At 50.1% G+C, this 20,490-nt stretch overlaps 1 protein-coding gene across 2 annotated transcripts in view; it reads right to left on the bottom strand.

Moving 5' to 3' along the window:
* Positions 1-527: 527 nt before the first annotated feature.
* LOC100845915 (glyceraldehyde-3-phosphate dehydrogenase 1, cytosolic) overlaps positions 528-20,490 on the bottom strand; it is a 59,987-nt gene continuing 40,024 nt past the window's right edge. Inside the window, exons 1-12 of one of the 2 annotated variants that reach the window (XM_003573276.4) lie at positions 3,920-4,071; positions 3,744-3,767; positions 3,521-3,621; positions 3,032-3,147; positions 2,835-2,934; positions 2,177-2,323; positions 2,034-2,094; positions 1,853-1,950; positions 1,396-1,538; positions 1,103-1,186; positions 920-1,009; positions 528-812 (exon numbers count right to left, since the gene is read on the bottom strand). In XM_003573276.4, coding sequence (XP_003573324.1) covers positions 767-812; positions 920-1,009; positions 1,103-1,186; positions 1,396-1,538; positions 1,853-1,950; positions 2,034-2,094; positions 2,177-2,323; positions 2,835-2,934; positions 3,032-3,147; positions 3,521-3,621; positions 3,744-3,767; positions 3,920-3,923 — 1,014 coding nt within the window. In that variant the 5' untranslated portion in view covers positions 3,924-4,071 and the 3' untranslated portion in view covers positions 528-766. Of the gene's footprint in view, positions 813-919; positions 1,010-1,102; positions 1,187-1,395; positions 1,539-1,852; positions 1,951-2,033; positions 2,095-2,176; positions 2,324-2,834; positions 2,935-3,031; positions 3,148-3,520; positions 3,622-3,743; positions 3,768-3,919; positions 4,072-20,490 lie in introns of those variants that run through there. The other variant, XM_024462506.1, reaches the window with a different exon arrangement.

Below are 20,490 nucleotides of genomic sequence, written 5' to 3'. Positions count from 1 at the left end.
TTGAGTTTACGTTGGATATTTGTACGATTCCGGGACAATAAGCGTTGCAACCTATGACAACACAATAGACTTTTTTGGCTTGTTAACAGACATGCCCGCCAAAATGTAAACACCATGCATCGGTGTCATCAACAAATAACAATGCTGTCTAGCCAGCGACGAATCGAACATAGCAATGTAGGAGTGGGCATATACTGCGTCTCTTTAATATTGATGTCTCCTTTTCTCTGCACCACGCGCATCGCGACGAAGACAACTCACTAACTCCGAGCTTTTCCATATAATCTTTTGAAAGTTCGAATTGGCATTCATGGGTTACAAGAGGGGATTAACGTTACGTTAACCCATGGGTTACAAGAGGGGAGAACGTTAGCCTTCGTAGCCGATAAGGTAAACGTTGCAGTCCTAAAAGTTTGACTCCCCTGGACGACATCAGTATAACAAAAGCAGCAAGAGGGATTGAAGATGTTGGAGCTGACGGTACGAACAATCAGACTACGGGAGCACTCAACGACAGACAAACGAAATAGCGGGAGCAACATAGATTACGGGTAATACTACCATCAGAGTTCACGGTAAAATTCATATAATTCACAAACCAAGCAAAACGGGCACCCGATTAGTAATGGGACTCCATTACAGGTTGCAGCAGTACATAGGAGGTAAAACAAAAGGGGCGGCGACTCAATGTCCACATTTATTCTCTAGATAAACTCCAGCAGGAATTCACATCTCCAACTCAGGCCAAAAGGTACAAATCGACGCTTTACTGAGTCTTGGCCATGTGGCGGATCAGGTCGACGACACGGTTGCTGCAAAGGAGGTTTTCAGGAGTGTTATCAGTGGGACGGGGAGAAGAAAACTAGAGACATGGAATGATATTACATGGTGCAGATCATTCAAGAGATGAGTGACTAACCTGTAGCCCCACTCGTTGTCGTACCACGACACAAGCTTGACGAAATGGTCGTTCAGAGCAATTCCAGCCTTGGCGTCGAAAATGCTCGACCTAGACAGCAAAAACATGCATGAAAAATGAGCAACACTCTGAAAACAGACAGCTTTTGGCAGTCATGTGGAATTATGAAGGCTGCAGGCATACCTGCTGTCACCAACAAAGTCGGTGGACACCAGATCTTCCTCGACGTAACCCATGATACCCTTGAGGTTTCCCTCAGAGGCAGCCCTGAAAAATAGTTAGCATACTCTTGGTCAGTGGTGTTCTGGATGGAAAGGAACCACAAAACAACATAACTGGCAGGAATGCCGTTCATTCCTTGAATAGTGTATAGTGGGGAGGTGGAACTACTGACACAACCAGTAGCAAGCTTACAAAGATCCCTTAAGCTAAACTCTCTAGATTTTCACATGGATGCGCAAAGATTTAACACTTACTTGATAGCCTTCTTGATGTCCTCGTAAGAGGCAGCCTTCTCGGTTCTAACAGTGAGATCAACAACCGACACATCCACCGTGGGAACACGGAAGGACATACCGGTGAGCTTGCCATTCAACTCAGGAAGAACCTTACCAACAGCCTGAAATCAAATAACATCAGATTAGACCATGTGATGTAATCCAACTGAAATCAAGAAAACAGCTTCCAACCACTGCTAATAAAATTGAACAGAGAATATTCATCACAAACTTCCTATTAAAACAAATTGAGTTACAACATAAACCACTAACAGCTCAGATTTATGATTTTATCATCTGTCTTGCGCCTAAATCCTAGAATACAAATTATATTCAGAACAAATAACATAACATGCACAAACAGGGGGAAGTGTGTGTGTGCGAAATGCATTCAGAACTGTCAGGATACAAATACACGACATTGCTTGCAGCATACCTTGGCGGCACCAGTGCTGCTAGGAATGATGTTAAAGCTTGCAGCCCTGCCACCTCTCCAGTCCTTGCTTGAGGGTCCGTCAACAGTCTTCTGGGTAGCTAAAGACAGGCAGAACAGTCACTATAATGAGAATCTGAAGCCAGCTAAATAATTCAAAAGTGTTGCTGCAACAAAATCTTACCAGTGATGGCATGAACGGTGGTCATCAGACCCTCAACAATGCCAAAGTTGTCATTGATGATCTGGAGGAGACATTAACCATTATTAAGAGATGAACCACAATCCCAACACCAGTGATTTATTTACAGTGAGAAAGAAACATACCTTAGCTAGGGGAGCAAGACAGTTAGTGGTGCAGCTAGCATTTGAGACAATGTTAACGTCAGAGGTGTACTTGTCCTCGTTGACACCGACAACAAACATGGGAGCATCTTTGCTGGGTGCAGAGATGACAACCTTCTTGGCACCACCCTAATTAATATTCAATGAACAATGTAAGATATCGAAAACCCCAGAGTTGGAACCACACCACAGAAGCATCGCAAGACATTATCACAAGTGGTGTTGCAACCGCATTGCAAAGGATAAGTAACTGTAAAACAACACACTTCCATGCCACTGGCATCAAAAGCACGTAAAATGCTGAAAATAAGCCACTGAGTCATGAATCATCAGAATAATGGCACGTTAATGGTCTAAAATGAATTGTGAAGCCAGTACTTACTACTAGCAGACCAGAAGTACACTAGTCTAACAGATCAATGGTTAAAAGAACTTATATTATCTAAGATATCACTCTCTACCCCTTCTGTGAGGGTTGTGTTTTCTGGCTATGCCTGCGAACACTAACAAGTAATAGGAACAGGGCACTACTTCTAGTGTTTTCTGGCCATGCTTTTACACACTACCTAATCAAAGGTAATATAACATATCACATTTCTAAATTGCGAACGAGAGGAAATGGCAGGTTAACTAATTATACCTTCAAGTGAGCTGCGGCCTTGTCCTTGTCAGTGAAGACACCAGTGGACTCCACGACATAATCGGCACCAGCCTCAGCCCATGGGATCTCCTCAGGGTTCCTTTGGATTAGCAAAAGAACAAACATTAGCGTCACAGCTTGAATGCACAACAAGCCACAGCACACCCCTTCAAAACAAGCTGTTAAGAGCAGACTACCTGACGCCGAAGACGGTGACGGACTTCTCGCCGAAGAGGAGGGTCTTGTCGTTCTTGAGCTTGATGTCGCTGTGCTTCCAGTGGCCGTGGACGGTGTCGTACTTGAACATGTAGGTCTACACATCACAGAATCACCACAATTCACGCTCGGTAAAATTAGAAAGAAAAAAATTCCTAGCGTGGATTCAATGAGATAAACCTGTTAACATGACTCATCCTATACACACCAACTAATAATATCATAGATAGACAAAAACCAGTCAGATCTCATAAAGGGAATTACCTAAACAGGAACCAAAATCACCGTGACCACTCTAGCATACTGCTGGCAATCTACAACCGTAACCAAAACCACCGCTAACACTGACATCCCACGAAACACCCGTACATACTACTACAGATCGGGGGTCAAAACCACCTTTAAGCCTTACAAAACCACCAGATCTACCCATAAAAACTACCGAACCGCGCAGATCGAAGGGCACATACCATGTACTCGGTGGTGATGAAGGGGTCGTTGACGGCGACGAGCTCGATGTCATCGCTCTGGAGAGCAACCCTGGCGACGAGCCTCCCGATCCTTCCGAAACCTGAGCAAAACAAAAACAAAAAACTCTCAGATCAGCCAACACAGATCCAGCAAAAACTCAACCGCCGAACAATAAATTGAACAAAAAACCCAAGCGCCGATCGAGAAGATGAAGGAACGCACCGTTGATTCCGATCTTAATCTTGCCTGCAAGCGCGCGCCCGAGAGATCCCAGAACCAACAACAAAAAACAAGCGAAAATCAGAAGAGGGGAAACAAACAGCAAGCATCTAACAGCGACAACTGGATCAGGAGACGAATCCAGCGACGGAGAAAAGGGATTTGGAGGGCGTAGTTACCCATGGCGACGGCTCGGGGGGAGTTTGCTGGGTGCGTGCGCTGTGTGGGGAATGGCAGAAGTGTCTAGAAAAGCGTCGGGAGATGATAATGGCTAGGGTTTAAGCGGCCCCTGGTCTCTTTATAACGAGACTCAGCCGAGAGGGGAAACGCGAATGGGATACCAGCGAGAAAATTAAAATTAAACAAAAGTCAGGGGGTCCGCTGAAAAGAAAAGAAAATGATTAGACTACGCGTCGCGGTGCGTGGGTGACCTGTTCCGCTGCCTTTCCAGAAGGCACCGATGTGCAGACAATGACACGTGGGCCCTCATTATTGATAGGCCCAGGTGTCATTGCGTGGCTCGTGTTAGGTCGGGTGCACCTTTGGGAGACCGTGGTTTCTCGCGCAAGAAAGAAAGAACATGGGGAGGGGGCTCCGGCATCGATCGGATCGGACAGCTAAAAAAAACCATCGATCGGATCGGCGCCTCTCGTTTCGTTTCCAGCTCGCTGTTTTTTCTCCTCCTGGGCCAGCTTTCTTCGGCACGTTCTGCGGCGGCTAGTGGTTTCTCGCGCAAGAAAGAAGAAGAAGAAGAAGAAGAAAAAAATTAGTGAGTGGAAATGAATGTTGGGTGCGGCTTCTTGCCCAAGAAAGAACGAAGGCATATTTGCCTTTCCCACGGTTTTTCAAAGAATTATCATTAGTTTTTCAATGGTTTTTTTAAGAGTATTTGCTTTTCAGTAACAATGTCTTTGGGAGATAAATCCACCCATCCGCCAACCATTTGATCAGAGTTTCACGTTGCTGGATGGATTTCAAACTTAACCTTTCGTTGTTTCATATGATTCCTTAATTTTCGATGTCGTGTGGTGTTCGTTTCCTAACCACACGGTATCACAACACGTCCCTGGGATTGTTTGTGTCGTCGGGCAGTGTCTGGGGAGTCATCATCCTGACCATTGTCTGGTGGGGGAGAGGGGGGTTAGCGGTAAAAAATTGCTACATGGCAGACAGCTATTATTGGAACCACCTTGTTGTATCTATCATAGAATGTTGATCATATTAGCTCTAGACCGATAGAAGTGGCTGCAAAATCTATACATTTAGCTGATAGGTACGTCGAATGTTCACTCACGCAGCCATAAGAAACAAAAAAAAATTCAACATGGCATGAAACGCGAGAACATGCCGTTCACAGAAAAAACGACCACCACAAAATACTTGCCACAGCTCGTAATTTCTCGAACAAGAGAAAAATGGAATAAATGGCGTGTGCAACGAAATTGAAACGAATGTTTGCTGCGGTTTCCTGACCAAAGAAATAGCAAAGGCACAATGGTGGTTTTGCTTTCCAATGGTTTTGTTAAGGAGTTGTTGCGCTTTCCAGCAGTGCCTGCATACAAATTCGTAGTAGTGCTAGTAAAGGAAAGAAGAAGAAGAAGAAGAAAAAGCAGAGCCGGGTACCCTTATTTTTTTTTCTGACGTGGCGTCTGATGGTTGGTCACTGGACAGTACCCCGGTGCTTGGTCGTCGTGTTGTACGGCGGAGCGGTGGTCCGGAAACGTTGGGTGGCCGCCGGCGACGGCGAGGAGCCGCGTGTGTTTGTCCGACGCGGACAGAACGATATCCGGATCCTCTGCACCCCGTCCGTTGGATCCAGAACGCATTGCACTTTGCACAGCACGGGAAAGGAAAGGAAAGAAAAGGAAACGGCGACTGGGAACGACGCACAGGCTTTGGCCACGGGCGCACCGTGGATCCCGATCGAGGCCTGTGGGCGACCCGTGTGTGCGCGCGCGCTGTCGTGGGGTCTCTGACGGCGACCATCGGATCGAAAGCAAAGCTTGCCTGGTGTATGCCCGTGGTTTTAGGTGGGTAATACCGAGACTGCCACGGTAACGAATATACCCTCCGCGTTCGCATATGCTGCCGTCGTCGTCGTCCGCCTTCCAGATGTTTCTTCGGGTTCCCATGTCACAAAGGTCTTCCATTGTGGCAGCCCCTTCGTCATCGGTCATCATGCGCGCGCGCGCGCGCAGGGATGGAATGGACCGACCGATCCATGGGAGAACAAAAGGAAAAGTCGGATTACAAGTTAGGAAAGTGTCGACGTCGATCAGCACCGGGTCGCCATCGTGTCTTCGCGAGCGTACGTACCCCCCCGACCGGCGCCCACTGCTCGTGCCACCTCAGCTGTGAGATCCATCCATTTCATGCATTACCGTGCAAGTACAACTTCTGACCTGACCAACAAAGGTCATACCCATACATTGTTATGAAACGGAGTTAAAATATATGGGAGTGTCTATATTTCTCGGTCGCCTGAGACATAATTATTTCTTAGTCGACAATCATAACCATCCAATAAAGATTTTTTCATCCATCGGATCTGCATTAATCTTACACGAATCTCAATGGTTGAATCAAAAGGTTGTTATCATCGGTTAAGAAATAGTTATTTCTCAGTTCGCCTAAAAAATTGCAAAACCGTTAAAATATAGTGTCGCCCATTTAGTACAACATTTATACCAAACGAGCAACACCTTTTTATGGATCGGAGGGAGGGAATAGTATTGTATACTGTGTTTATACAATGTCGTAGATGATGACCAGCTAGAGGTTTAGCATCAATTAGTTTGTGGGAAGAAAAGAAAAAAAAAGGTTTCGTTCCAGAAGGCAGCCGGCTGGGCGGGCATCACAGAGGGTCCGTACGTGTTTGTCTATGGTTGTTCTTTGGGCTTTGCTTATATTGAGCGCAGACGATGCGTTATTCGGCTTGTCTACCTAATCATGTTCCTGTGGATGACCAGATGTCACGCCGACGGAAGAACCCATGCGCCAGTTATGCACGTACGAGAAAGCGACTGTTCGACCGGCCGGACCCGGCTTATATAATCGTTCAACAGCGCAATAATGATGTTCTGTTTTTTTCTTTCGTGTTTTGACTTTCAGCATATATATAAGTTTCGCATTAGTATTAGCGTTGAAAAGACAAATTAAATGCATCATTGTACGTACACAACATGTTGAGCAACAAGTAGGTGAGTAATCAGTGTCTCGCAATACAAAAGAAATGCTCGTGTATTTTTCGTTCCAAGAGCTCCAGAACTCAAATGGCAGGAAAAAAAAATATATATACAAATCCCTAAGGCCCAGTAGACGAAGATGTGTCAAATCTGCTGGGATAGATGGGCTGAGATCATTGGAAATCTGCTGGGCTAGGTGGGCTGAGATAATTGCAACAGCCAACAGGCATCAGCCCGAATGATTTCAGTACCGAATACGTGTATGTTATTCTTCTCCAATGTATTCCTTCTGCTGCCACTTCGCATGTTATTTTTTCACATACTCCTAATCCACGTCACTTATTTCTGAACGGAGGAAGTATAAGAGTCAATTAGACAACGAGTAACAAATTCATGATGTCCCCGCAAAATTTGTCCTTATTTTGGACGTGTGATGGCTGGCATCGCCGTAAAGGGGGGGATCACACTGGTTGAGAGATCATCATGCACGCATGGGCCGGGGGAGCAAATTGTTTCGGCGATCAAGATCGGTCATATACGTGCGTGCACCCGGCCGAAATGAGGCGAAGACAGAAACTAGATCCTGATCATGATCAATTCAAAGCAATTTGCCGACTATACATTCACGAACAGAGAGTTAATTAATTAAGCGGGCGGCGGCGCGCAGGCGATGCATGCCAGGTAGAGGAACACGGCGGAGGAGGCATCGTCGTCATCGTCTCCGGCGCCAGCCAAGTAGTAGCTCCGCTTGAACGACGACGACGGCCTCCCGGGAAGCCCGCTGCACCGGCGCCGCAGCACCTTCCTCTTGATCGCCGCCATGGCCGGCGTCTGCGCCCTCTTCTTCCTCCCCTTGGCGGCGGCCTCGCGGCCCTCGCCGTCGCCTTCTTGTCTGCTAATCCTCTGCACCATCTCGATCTTACACAGTGTCTATGGATGGTCGATGCTGTTGCTGTGTGAGCTTAGCTAGTGGATTCGGTTCCTTTTTATAGGTAGGCGACCACTGGATTCGATATGGATGGGTGGTTAAAGTTTACTGTATATGCTGATTCATCTGCACCCGGTTTTGGCCGGTGCTTGCTTGCGTGATGCAGATTTAACTTAAGATTGTATAGTCCCCTTAGCTAGCTAGCTTGGAGTGGCACGTGACGTGTGAGTGATCCGTTTCTTCTGATTGCAAACAGAGTAGTCCTGTTGTCGAAATATTACATTTATCTAGATGCTTTCTAAAAAAATATGTACATTCATATTTGGCAAATTTGAGACAAGAATTTAGAATCGGAGAAAGTATGCGCGTTTACTGCTACTTTGAAATTAGCGTGCAAATCAAGTGTCCTACGGTTGGATGGACCATACAGATGCCATGCATGAATCTAGCTCTACATCTTAATTTGCGTTTATTTGTCCTAAGATGCAGTTGCTTGCTGGGGACTGGGGTACGTGCATGCACTGATGCATGTGGTTTGGCATGTGGGTCTGTGACTCTGTGCGGAATTTTGGCAGATTAATCCCCTCTTGAAGCAGACCGTATGCTATGGCAGGCTTCGGTTACCGAGGCAAATGTACGTGCTTACACGTGTCCTAGTGATCCCATATGACTTCATGGAGTAGAAGATTAAAAACCGGCAACTTAAATTAAACGGGGAGTACTGGAGTAGCGGTATGCGTTTGACCTTGAGATTAATTAATTAAGTCGGTTCCTTCAGTCTTACCATTCGTTTCATCTGGTGATGCATGGATATGGATTAACTCGGCGGCTTAATCGGACGGTAAATGTGACAACACGTACGCACTCTGCATCATGCACATGAAGCTAGCTTCATTAATCAGCGAGCTCCAGAGATCACGTGGCATTCGCGTGATCATTAACACCAGATCGACAGGCTGCAGCAGCAGAGGCATCCGAGAGGAGAGAGGGATCACGTACGGCAATGGCAGAGGCATCCAAGGGGAATCGATCAACGACGTTCTTCAGAGAATTAATCAACGTGTCTTGCAAAAGCTCGTGACCAGGGAATGGATCTTGATTCCCAACACTAAGAATATACATTTGTTTCAAAACAAAACACTAGAGTGCATTGCTCTTGCTCTCATACTAATCATTTTGGGATGCAAGGCTTAATTCCTCTCAACACGTCTGGGCTGAGCTATGGATGGATGCTAGCTATAGCCATCAACAGACAACAGCCCTGATATGTTAACCTTCGATAGTTGGCCGAAGCAGCAAGCTGGCAGAGGCTTTCGAAGTTGGAACATGGCTTTTGCTAGTTGTGCATGCTCCTGTTGTTCTTGTGGGATGCTAGAAATGCAAGGACCTTCCAAGACAAACATGTATATACAGCCATGCTATCCGATGCTATGATCTGGGGATCATATATATATATAGCTAATCTACTGTAAGAGCACAAGAACTAGGAAAGGATCAGGACAATCAGAGCAGCTTAAGCTGTGCCAACAAGTTTTTTTGTTTTTGTTTTTTGACGGGGAAGCTGTGCCAAAAATTTCTCTTACGTACCTGTCCTCTTCGCTTTGCTTTCTTTTTTGTTCCTCTGTTTTCTTCTCCTTCTTGCCTTGTTTGTTATGTAAAGATGTTGTACTATCTCCCAACTTCCATCTGTTTTGAATATGTATAAGGTAGAGATCGAATGATGTACCTTCTTATTTTAAAAACTTTCTTCTTCTCCGCAAGGAGCAAATGGCGACCTTGGTTCTTGATTACCTACTCTCTGGTTATCTCCCGTGCCCAATACTCCATCCACCTCCAACGGAGTATTGGGGAAGGGCATATCAGTCATTTCACATTTATGCATTATTAGTGTTGTTGTTCTCGGCAACAATTAGAGTAAGGGGTGCCAAAACTCGATGGCACAAATGCGAGTATAAAAACAGGGCGTGTACGCCGGCCTTATAGCGAAAGTCGCCGTACACTTGGACAAGTTGACACGTCAATATTTTTTGAATAGGTTCGGTCGACCCTGCAGGTGCAACTTAGTCCTATGTTAGGAGAGGCTTCGAGGGGGTTGTTAGCCAAAGCGTTCGGGTCGATCGAGACTCCCCGAATCACTTAGCGAGAGGTTGAAAGGGGCCGCCTCGTACTTGGGCCGGACGAGACTTCCCAAGCAGCGGGGTCGAGATACCCTTAGGACTCTAACCCGACTCCCTCTCCTTCGGGCTCGGGCCGAACGAGGCTTCCCGAGATCCCGAAACTAGAGCTCATCTCAAAGAGGCTCTTTAGGCCTCTCTCCTTGAGTTTATTCAAGTGAGAGTGAATGGTACATGCTCCCATGGGGGGTATTTATAGCCTAGGGGTCCATGACAAAAAACCATGGCTACCCTTGAGGAAGAGAGAAAAATGGGGCAAAATGGTAAAAGTAGCTCCTTTGGTCCATAGCTTTTTGTGTGCACCATGGGAGAAAAATAGGGTTTGGTCCACGGTCCACCATGGACCAAGGGCCCCCTCCTCTCACCTTTCTTGCCCCCTACTCTAGCTCATTAGACCCTTTGACCATGGCATGAGGGGCTTGACTCGTTGACTAGTTTTCCTCTGCCACGTAGGATTGACAGCGCCACGTAGACGTCTTGACTCGCGTTTGCGAAATGTTGACTTGGTCGTTACCACGTAAGATTTGCGGCCCGGCCCATATAAGGGTTTTATTTTACTACAACAGTAGCCCCCTTGAGCTGGAGGCATTGGGAATGCCTTTGGGTCAACCTTCGAGACTCCCGAGATCTTCCGTTCACGAGAAGAAATGGTACCTCGGTGCCTTTCCTGCAAAAAGGGAGCCTTTGAGTTGGTTTTGGGGAGATTCCAGGCCTTCGGTGGCTTTCTTTGGGAAAAATCGGATTTCGGGGGGTATTTTAGCAAAAACCGGGACCCTAGGGGCCTCTCTGTGAGAAAACCGGTGCCCCGAAGGACCACTTTGCAAAAATCAGGGACCCTAAGGAACTCCCCGAAATTTTCGAGGGCTTGGCTGTAATTTCCCCAAATTTGCGGACTTATCTGCAGAAAATTTCAAACCCAGTTGGCCCGCACGCTCGGGCGAGAAACGGCCGAAAAGGAGGGTTCAACCCTAGATCCAACGGCCGGGGGATCGTCTTCCTCCTCAGTACGGGAGAGGAGGGACCGGTAGCCCTTTTTGCTTTCTCTGTTGCTGCTCGTCACAACCGGTGACGCCGGGCCCGCGCGGGATGCGCCCTCCCACGGCCAGGCCAGGCCCCTTTTGGGGAAAGGGAAAGCTTCCTTTGCCCATTCTTCCCCCTAGCTTGTCTTGTTGCATGTTGACCAAGGACGACGAGGTGTCGACCTCCGGTTGGCCGGCCCGGACGCCAAGGACGCCCTTGGGACCTATAAAATGGGAACAAGGGGCAGTGGTGGAGCTTCACACCGGCCTTGTTCGACTTCTCTGGCGCCGAAGCCTCGTTCGGCGGCGTCTGAGATTTCTTCGGGGCTTGGTGTTTGTAGGGGCTCTTAGCCACGTCTTGGCGACCACGGCGAATGTCTTGGCTGCTGGGGAGCGGCTATGAAAGCTTGTCATCGTCGAAGCATCGTGGGGGCGAGGCGCGCACACGAGGCCCTTCGGAGCAAGGTGTAGGGCTGTCTTCAAGTCCTCCCGGGAGACCCTCAACGCCGGCCGCTTCTTTCCTGTCCGTGTGAAGGTGAGGCGAGAGTTCTTATACCTGAGATTGGCCTTTTCGTGCGCCGGCGAGCCCCTTAGGCATTTCGTCGAGCGCCTTTGGTGTGTATGTGGCACTGTGGCAGGGCGCGCAGGGCGCGGGGGCACTAGCTCTTGGCCAAGATGTGCACGGCGCGGGTGCGCGCGGCGCGACGGTTTAGGCGCTCGGCGGCGACAGGGCGCGCGCGCGTGGCGAGGTGGCAGGGCGCACGCGACGGCACTGGCGCTTGGCCGGGATGTGCACGGCGCGGGCGCGCGTGGCGCGGCGGCACGGGAGCGCGCGCGGCGAGGTGGTGTGAGACCCCGAGAATGAATTTATGCAATTTAGCCCCAAATGCTAACTCACGCATAAATCAAGTCCCAGTGCCTCTCTACGACGAACACTTGACAACATACACGCAAGGTGTTCACCGCAGGGTAGAACAACAATGATATCATTACATCACTCTAAGACACAAGAATGAAGTCAAGCTCATACATGGAGCAAAATACCAAGTTATTACAACTCACGGACACATGTCCACAATCATCATTACACCAGCGGAAGCAAATTATGCCCAAGTACAGACAAGTTACAAATATTGCCTAAGAGGCTGAAACTGAAAAGGAGAGCCGCCACAAGTTCTCAGAACCCTGCTCTAGAATCTTCTGGCTAAACGTCGAAGCTGTAGTCGTCGAACTCCACGAAGTAACCACTCACCTGTTCCTCCGGAAACTCTGGGGAAAACAACGTTGCAAAGCAACTGAGTACAAAGTACTCGCAAGACTTACGGGAGATCTGAACTAGATATGCAACAAGTCTCAAGTATGGGTAAAAGGTGGGTTATGCAGCAGCGATATATATCTGGAGAGACACACTAATGACATCGTCTAGATAGAAGATAAGGAGCGTCTACCAAGTGAGGTGATCTTCTATCAACTAACACCAAACAGAACACAACCTCTTATCACCCCCTCAACCCCTTGTGAGGAAATGATACAAAGGCACTCACACTTAAGCAGTTTTAAGCATATCCATGATTCAGGCTAATTACTACTCAAGTCTTAAGGGATTAAGTTAATTAAATGGTATGAGTTCTCTATGATCAAGTAATGACAAACCAAGTCGTCCATAACCGCGGACACGGCTTTTCGAAAGATTTATCCCTGCAGGGTGTGCCAATTTACCCGTACACGTTCGTCCAACTCTTGATGCCACTAGCATGGAACACACGCAAAAGCATGTGCCGGCAGGATTGAGCGACACGACGTTTCCAAGCCCCACAACTAATCCAGGGGACCAACCCAACTGAGTCTAATCCGAAACGAGAGCCCGGCCGAAGCGTTGTACGGACTCAAGAGTTGCGTGGACAGCTGGTAGTGGTTCAGTGTCCGCAGAATGACCACTCCAGACTAGTGCCGCAGTCCTATATGCATGCAAAGTAACAACAAGTCTCCAAACACAACACCAGTGTACATGCGATATGCCAAATGGAATGCCCGAACTATGTGGCCCCTGGAAGAGCTATGAAACGAGTACTAAGCCGAGGGGGAACCCATATATTCTCCCACGAGCGGTTAGCGCGAAGTTTCTTGGGTTGGCGAAAACGAGAACTCAGTCCTTAGGTCGGCGCCAATGGAACAAAACACCAATGCGTTAGCACGGCCTCCCATCGTTGCCTTGTGCAGGTAATAACAGGTCACAGTTTAATAATTGCAATTAAATACAGAAACGTAGCATGTGGATGTAGCAGTTGTATAACCCCAAGTAAGGACACTAGACGAGCAATCTAAGCAAGACTTCTAATGACCAACTAGGGCAAAACAACATGTGACATGGTAATAGGACAAGGAACAGGACAACAGGCATTTGAGTAGAGCTGACTAAAGCTATGCAATCCTAGAGGCATCGTGACAACAACTAAGAACGTAACTTAATGCAAGAATGAGAGAGAGGCATTGGTATAAACAACATGTTCAAGGAATGGCTGCTTGCCTGGATTCTCGGTCGCTGGGCACCGAGAGAGGGGATCCGAAGAACTGTAGGAACCCGGATCGTCGACGGAGTAAGACGAAGTCGCTATCGTAAAGATCCAAATCATACAATATGCGAATAAGTAACACTTCATAGGTGCAATGCACAATACAACATGAGATGGCATGTGACAACATGATGCGACCATATGTAAGTGAAAAGGTTCTATCTAGCAACAAAGTTAACCATTAGGTGATTAGATCATGGTAAACAGCAGCTTTAAGGTACACAAATGGCCTAACCAAGTATGCTACTGTGTTCTACTAGTTAAGGGGATCAACTTTGATGTTTACATTATCCACAGAAGAGTTACCAATTTTAAACTAGAGACTAAACAAGTTCATACGTTTGAATTTCAAATCTAGAACAGATTTGAAATTTGAAACCTAAAAATGCAAATCTAATTGCACAGTTAAATTCCTTGCATTTTTCTGATTCCAAAACATATATGGTTTGCCCAAATAGGACATAGCATGCATTTTCTAGGAATTAAACAAGACAAAACAATTTCTGGAATTTTACAACAAAGGAAAACACGCAGAGAACTAAAACTACGCGGGCGCAGCTAACTCGTGTGGTGACAGCGGGCCCGGACAAGCTAACGAGGCGGGGCGCGCTGAGCTGGCTGCCGCGGTCTCTGGCCAGCGGGTCCCACCTGTCAGACGTGGCCAAAGAGTAAAAAGGTGGGGTTTTACCCTGCGCCCACAGGAGATCAAACCCGGGTTGGTTTGACCGAGCGAACGGACGAGTGAGGTGGCCAGGCGGGCTGCGATTCGGATCTTACAAGGTACAGGGCGCAAGCCCTCTTAACCCATCCCAAGCGGGCGGCCTGGGAGCACGCGCGGCGGCCACGGCGAGCATGGACGCCGGCGACCAAGCTAGCGGCGGAGGGACACTCTAACTCGGAAAAACGGAAGCGCGCGGAAACAAATAGCCTAGGTGGCACGAAGGCCACCACAGTGTCCTTAAGGAGACGACGGCGCGGCGACGAGCGGAGGCTTGCCGGCGACACGCCGGAGCATGCGGGCGGCGCTACGAGGTCACGGTGCATGAAAAACGGCGCGGAAAGAGGCAAGAGGAAGAGCATCTCACCCCGGATCTTCAGGAGGAAGCTGACGAGGAAAGAGACGATGGCTTCGCCGGAATTTGACCGGAGACGGGCGGCGGCCGGAGTTGGGGAAGACGACCTAGGCGTCGGTGTAGACGTCCGCGCTCCAATTCCTTGCACCCACGTGTAGAGGAAGGAGAGGCGCACTTGACGACGCGGTTGGCTTGCCGCCGTTTGGCCGGAGACGATGGCGCGTCGGCGACGAGCTCGCGGCCGAAGACGGGCGACGGCGCCGCGCGGAGAGAGAGGGAGTTGGGCTAGGGTTTTGCTGGCCTAGGGTTAGCAGGAGGGGCGCGGAGTAGCTTATAAAGGCGGCGTGGAGGCGTGGCTGTCGCTGTCGAAGAGGACGTGGCCGGGGGGGGGGGGGGGCTCACCGGTCGGGAGGGAGAAAAGGTGAGGAGGAAGACGGGCGTGTGAGAGGTGGCGTATTTCGCAGAATGCGCTTTCACTGCGGGGAAACGGCACATGGGCGCTGCGCTAAGGAAACTAGGCCGCTGGCGCTGGAAAGCCGCGTGCGCGAGGAGAGAAACTGGGCGGCGCGCGGGGAAGGCGGGCCGAGGCAGCTGGGCTGGCTCGGGCCAAGTGAGCAGGTAAGGTTTTCTTTTCCCTTTTCTTTTTCTGTTTTTGCAAATAGTTTTTGGATTCAAATTTCAAACAACTTTTTGAATAGCTAAGAAGTAGGAGAAAACAAATATATGGTACTAGTATTAGGAAAATATTCAAATGGGGTCAAAGGTTTAAAACAAAACCCATTTGAATCTCATTTGAAAAATAGAGGAAAAAGAATTCAAACTCAAAGGAGGGTGATTCATATTTGAATCTTCTAGCCAAAATACACAACAAGCATTCAAACCACAATTTGAGATGCAAGTTTAAAACTCATGTGACACAAATAATAGACATGGCATGGCATGGATGCAAATGTAATTGTCATGCAGCATTTAAATAAATTACAAACAGGTCCAAACAAGGGCTTAAATGTAAAAGTTGCTCTCGGGCTGTTACAGGTGGCTCAGGCGGCGGCAGGGCGCGCGGCCGGGACGCGCACGGAGCGGCGGTCACTGCGTCGAGCACCCCGCGAGCCAGGGGCCTTCCCCTGTTTTTGTTTTTTGACAGTGTGCGGGCCGGGGAGCGAGCGGGCTGGAGGCCTGGGGCTCCCCTTCTCCTTTTGCATGGGCTGGCTGAGGGTGTCAGCCCATGAGGCTTGGCCCCTCTTTTTTTTTTGCTTGGGTCGGCCGAAGGCTGGGTGGCCTGGCCTCCTTCCTGCACCCGCGCGGGCTGAGCAGCCCAGGGAGCTTGGCTCCCCTTTCTTTTCTTTTTTTGCTAACCTTTTGAATATTTTTTCATATTCTGTCTAACCATCGTCGAATCTTTGTTTGTGTAGGCGAGATGGCGGGTCCCGACGTCGAACCTGCGACCGAGAAGGGGCCGTCCAAGGGCTCCATGGCGGAGCGCACGGCGAACCGACCGTCGAGGAAGAAGAAGGTTGCCTTTCGTCCTCGTGGGAATCCTCGGGCGGTCCCGACGGCTCCGATGGAGGGCGGTTGGGCCCATGACTACCTTCTCCCGTCTTTGACGGGCCCTGAGGACCTTGTCCAGCTAGAGGAGGTGGGATATTTCCCCAAGGGGGATGGTATCTTGCCTGACAGGGAGGAGTTCAAGCTTGACCACGAGCGGCGTCCCGGGTGCATCGTGGTGTTTTCGGCTTGGTTTCATGCCGGCTTCTGTGTGCCCGTACACCCCTTCCTAATGGAGTTCTTGGAGACGTACGTCATCGAGCTGGCCCAGCTTCACCCTTCGGCGATCGTGAAGCTGAACGTGTTTCGTTGGCTGTGCGAGACGGCGCTTCACGAGGAGCCCTCGATGAAGCTGCTGCTGTTCTACTTCACCGTGGAGGTGAGGGAGTCGCTTACTCCCGACGGCTTTACCCTGAGCGCCTTTGGTGCGGTGAACCTGAGGCTTCGTCCCGGCTTTGGAGACGACTTTCTGCTCATGCCGGGAAGGAGCACGGTGAAGCTGCTTGACAAGTGGGGGTCCCGGTGGTTTTTCCTTCGGGCTTCGAAGACGCGACTTGGACACTCTGGTGATCTTCCCCGATACTCGGGGCCTGGAGGCCTCAGGGAGGTGCCTCACCCTGGCGAGCTTTAATCGACTGACCTTTGGAAGGTGACCAAGATCAAGGAAGTGTCTACCGAGAGGAGCTTTCATGACCTCATGGAGGAGATGGTGATGGCGGGGCGTTTTATGATGAGGAGCTTTCATGACCTCATGGAGGAGTGGCAGGGGATGTTACAACATCATCGCGAAGTGCTTCGGGAAGATGGTGCCAATGCGACAGGATCCGAAGTTCGGGCGCCTCCTTCGAGTGGGCGATCACTACTCCCGTTTGGCGACACCGTCGATGCTAGTGGTAGGGTCCAAGTTGCGGGACACCTGCGGAAAGGTGAAGACGGGGACGGCGGTGCTGGGCCTGGCGGTGCTTGTTGCGCCGGTCCCCAAGGTACCTCGTCCATCGAGCAGGTGCAAGAGGAAGGCTCCTCCGACTCCTTCTCCTTCTTACGACTACGCCCCGGGCGGATTCGGCGGATCCCGTCGTGGGTGAGTCGAGGTCCCCTTTGAGGGTGACCTTGGACCTGCACATGAAGGGGAAGATTGGACTTGAGCACGTGCTTACTCCTTCGAGCCACGAGGTTGAGGCTTTCACTCGCGAGATAGGGCTTCGGCTGCGGAGCGACTCGGTGGCGGGGTTGTCGACCGGTGCCAGCGGTGCGGGTGCCCCGGTGTTTTCCATCGGTCGCGAGCGTCCCGAGGAGGATGCTCCTACCTCGGGTGAGTGCCTTTCTCTTTGGCGGTGTTGATCTTCCTTGAAGATTCTGACATGGTTTCCTTGGTTTGCTTTCAGGTGCGAGGGTTGCGGCTCCCGAGGTTCCCGAGGGCGAGCCCCCGACTCAAGCGAGGGACGGAGAGCTTCCGATGACCGAGGATGGGGTGGGAGACCCTCTTGTGACACTGGAGCTGGTGAGCGTCCATGACATGCCTTCCTCGGTCCTTCGCTTTTGCTTTTGGGCTAACTCCGTCTTCTTTGTAGGTGAGGGGTTTGGTTGAGGCCGTGGGCGCCCTTCCTGCCCTCAAGACTTAGGTGGGGGCGCTTTCTGCTGCTTTGGACGTGGAGATGTCCAAGTCTACCCTTGCCTTGAGCGAGTTGGCTTCGGAGAGGGTGCGGCGCGAGGCCGTGGAGGCCGAGCTTTCCCGCGTTTCGGTGGAGCTCGCGGCCATGGAGACCAGGGCTCGGCTTGCTGAGGAGCGCCAGGCGGACGAGCTCGCGAAGACTCGTCAAGTCGAGGAGGACTTGGTGGTGGCCAACCTTGATAGGGAGCACGCCCGAGCGGAGGCTGCTTCCCTCAAGGTGAAGTTGGCTGCAGCGAGTGACGACCCGATGCTCGCTTCTCGTGCTCGCCCTCCTTCGGATCGTCGTTCCGAGGTGGTTTCGCTTTTGCTTGCTCAGGCCACCGAGATTCGGGAGACAGTGATTTGCTTGAGGAGCGTTTCCCAACCAGACCTTCCTCCGTGTCACACGGTGGATGAGGCGAGTAGGGTGCTTACTTCCCAGGTGGAGCTCATTGAGCCTACCGTGAAGAAGTGCCTCCTGAGTACGGGTGCTCGACTTGTTTCGTCGGCGGTTGCGGCAGTCCTGGACGGCGGTGCCGGGATGAGCGGGCTTGAAGGTGAGATGTCTCACAGGGCGAAGAAGTTTCTGGCGGACCAGGGTGCTCCTCTTCGCGCTTGGGCTCGACGCTTCGTGCGTTGCCTTGAGCCCGCTCTTCAGGAGGGGTGACGACGAGGCGTGAGCCTCGTTGCCCTCGGAGGTGGTGATGTACCTCAGCTGCTTACTTATGCGACGTTGCATATCCCCACTTGACTTAGCCTCATGGTCAGCATGTTTAGGCTTTTAGTTGTAGAGGTTGTAAGGCATCTTTTTTGTTGTGTTTCATGCTTCACTATGTAGTCAACATCATCGGAAATGTTAACTTAGCTCAGCATGTATTTCTGATGTTTCACCATGTAGTCGACATTATCGGAAATGTTAACTTGGCTCAACATGTGTTTCTCAGAGTACTATGTTTTCTTCTTGTGAAGTACTATATTTCCTCAGTTTGTACAGCTCGCGATCGTTCGCTATGATTACACTTTGGTGTCATCAATTGCTGTCGTCGTTGGGATACGACTTGGCTTCGGTGCCTTAGGACATGGTTACGAGCCATGGGTCCTAGTACACTTGTGAGGGTCGCTATCGATATGCCGGTAGTGATCCGGTTATTTCAACCTGCCGTTCGGGAAATTTCATGCGGAATTTTCCCTCTTCAGACTTCAGGAAGCTATGCTTTCCCGCGATTATTATGGAGCCTTAACCCGGTTACTATCATGCAGGCCTGCACGCGACGTCTCGCACACGGGTAGCATGGTTCTCCGAGGTAAGTAAGCTCATGCATAACTGGCTTATTTACGGTTCCCCTTAAATGCGTTTTAAGGAGCTTCCGGCCCTCGGGGGACTTGGTTCTACTTGGCGGATGGCCTCGAGGCACGCTAGGATCCACCAAGGAACAAGTCGCTAGTGACGACCTATGTCCGTGGACATTTTTAGAGGATGCTCGGGCCAATGGAGGCCTTTTCGCGTTCCTCGATGAGCGGCATAGGGGCAACGGCTCTTTTACGACGATGAGTCATGTGAGTGTCTCGTGTCACTCTTAATTTTTCCTCAAGGACTTGCTTTATTTATCCTTGCTTCCTTGTCTTAAGATATGGCCCGATGGGCATTTACAAGCCTTATGTAGACGCGGCCTCGTTGGCGCTTATGATCCCTCGAAGTTTCATAGGGAAGAGGCCGGTTGGGCGCTGATGATCTCCTTTAGGGAGCGGTAAGGATTGCCCTTGAAGGTCCTCCCTAGGCGTAGAAACGTCAGAGCTTGTTGCCGTTCCAGGCATGGACAAGATTTTGCCCTTTCATGTTCTCGAGGTGGTATGCACCATTTCCCAATACTGCGGCGATGCGGTATGGTCTTTCTCATTTAGGGTCGAGTTTGCGCTGGAACTTTGGGTCGACATTCTTTTTCAGTATGAGATCTCCTTGGGAGAAGGCTCGTTCCCGCACCCTTGTGTTGTAGAAGCGTGTGGCGCTTTGCTCGTAGACGGCGTGCCTCATGAGGGCTTTGTCACGAGCTTCTTCCACAAGATCGACGACCGTCCTGTGATGCTGTTCATTTTCGATGAAGGCCATTGGGGTGGCTTCTTGGAGCCTTTCGACCCGAGGCGAGCGGAACTCAACCTCGGCAGGAAGAACTGCTTCGGCTCCATACACTAAAGAGAATGGCGTTCGGCCCGTGGAATGGCTTACGAAGGTGCATACGCCCCAAACCACGCTAGCAAGTTCATCTCCCCATGCTCCCCTTACTTTGCTAACCGTGTGCTCTACCATTCGGCGGAGTCCTTTCGCATGCACCGTTGCTTTTGGGGTAAGCTACGGATGCGAAATGCAGCTTGATCTCAAGGCATTCGCAGAATTTGATGAATTCCGCACAGTCGAACTGTTTGCCATTGTCCATGGTTAGCTCTCATGGGACGCCATATCGGCATATGATGTTTGCCCAGAAAAAATTTTGAACGGCCTGTGACGTGATCTTGCCGAGCGACGCTGCTTCTATCCATTTGGAGAAGTAATCAATCGTCACCACGAGGTACTTGCAGCCCCCCTTGCATGCGGGGAAAGGCCCGT

Source organism: Brachypodium distachyon, chromosome 3, assembly GCF_000005505.3.
Source record: "Brachypodium distachyon strain Bd21 chromosome 3, Brachypodium_distachyon_v3.0, whole genome shotgun sequence".
Taxonomy (NCBI): domain Eukaryota; kingdom Viridiplantae; phylum Streptophyta; class Magnoliopsida; order Poales; family Poaceae; genus Brachypodium; species Brachypodium distachyon.
The sequence above is the reverse complement of the archived record's forward strand: the minus strand, read 5'-3'. Positions and strand labels throughout refer to the sequence as shown.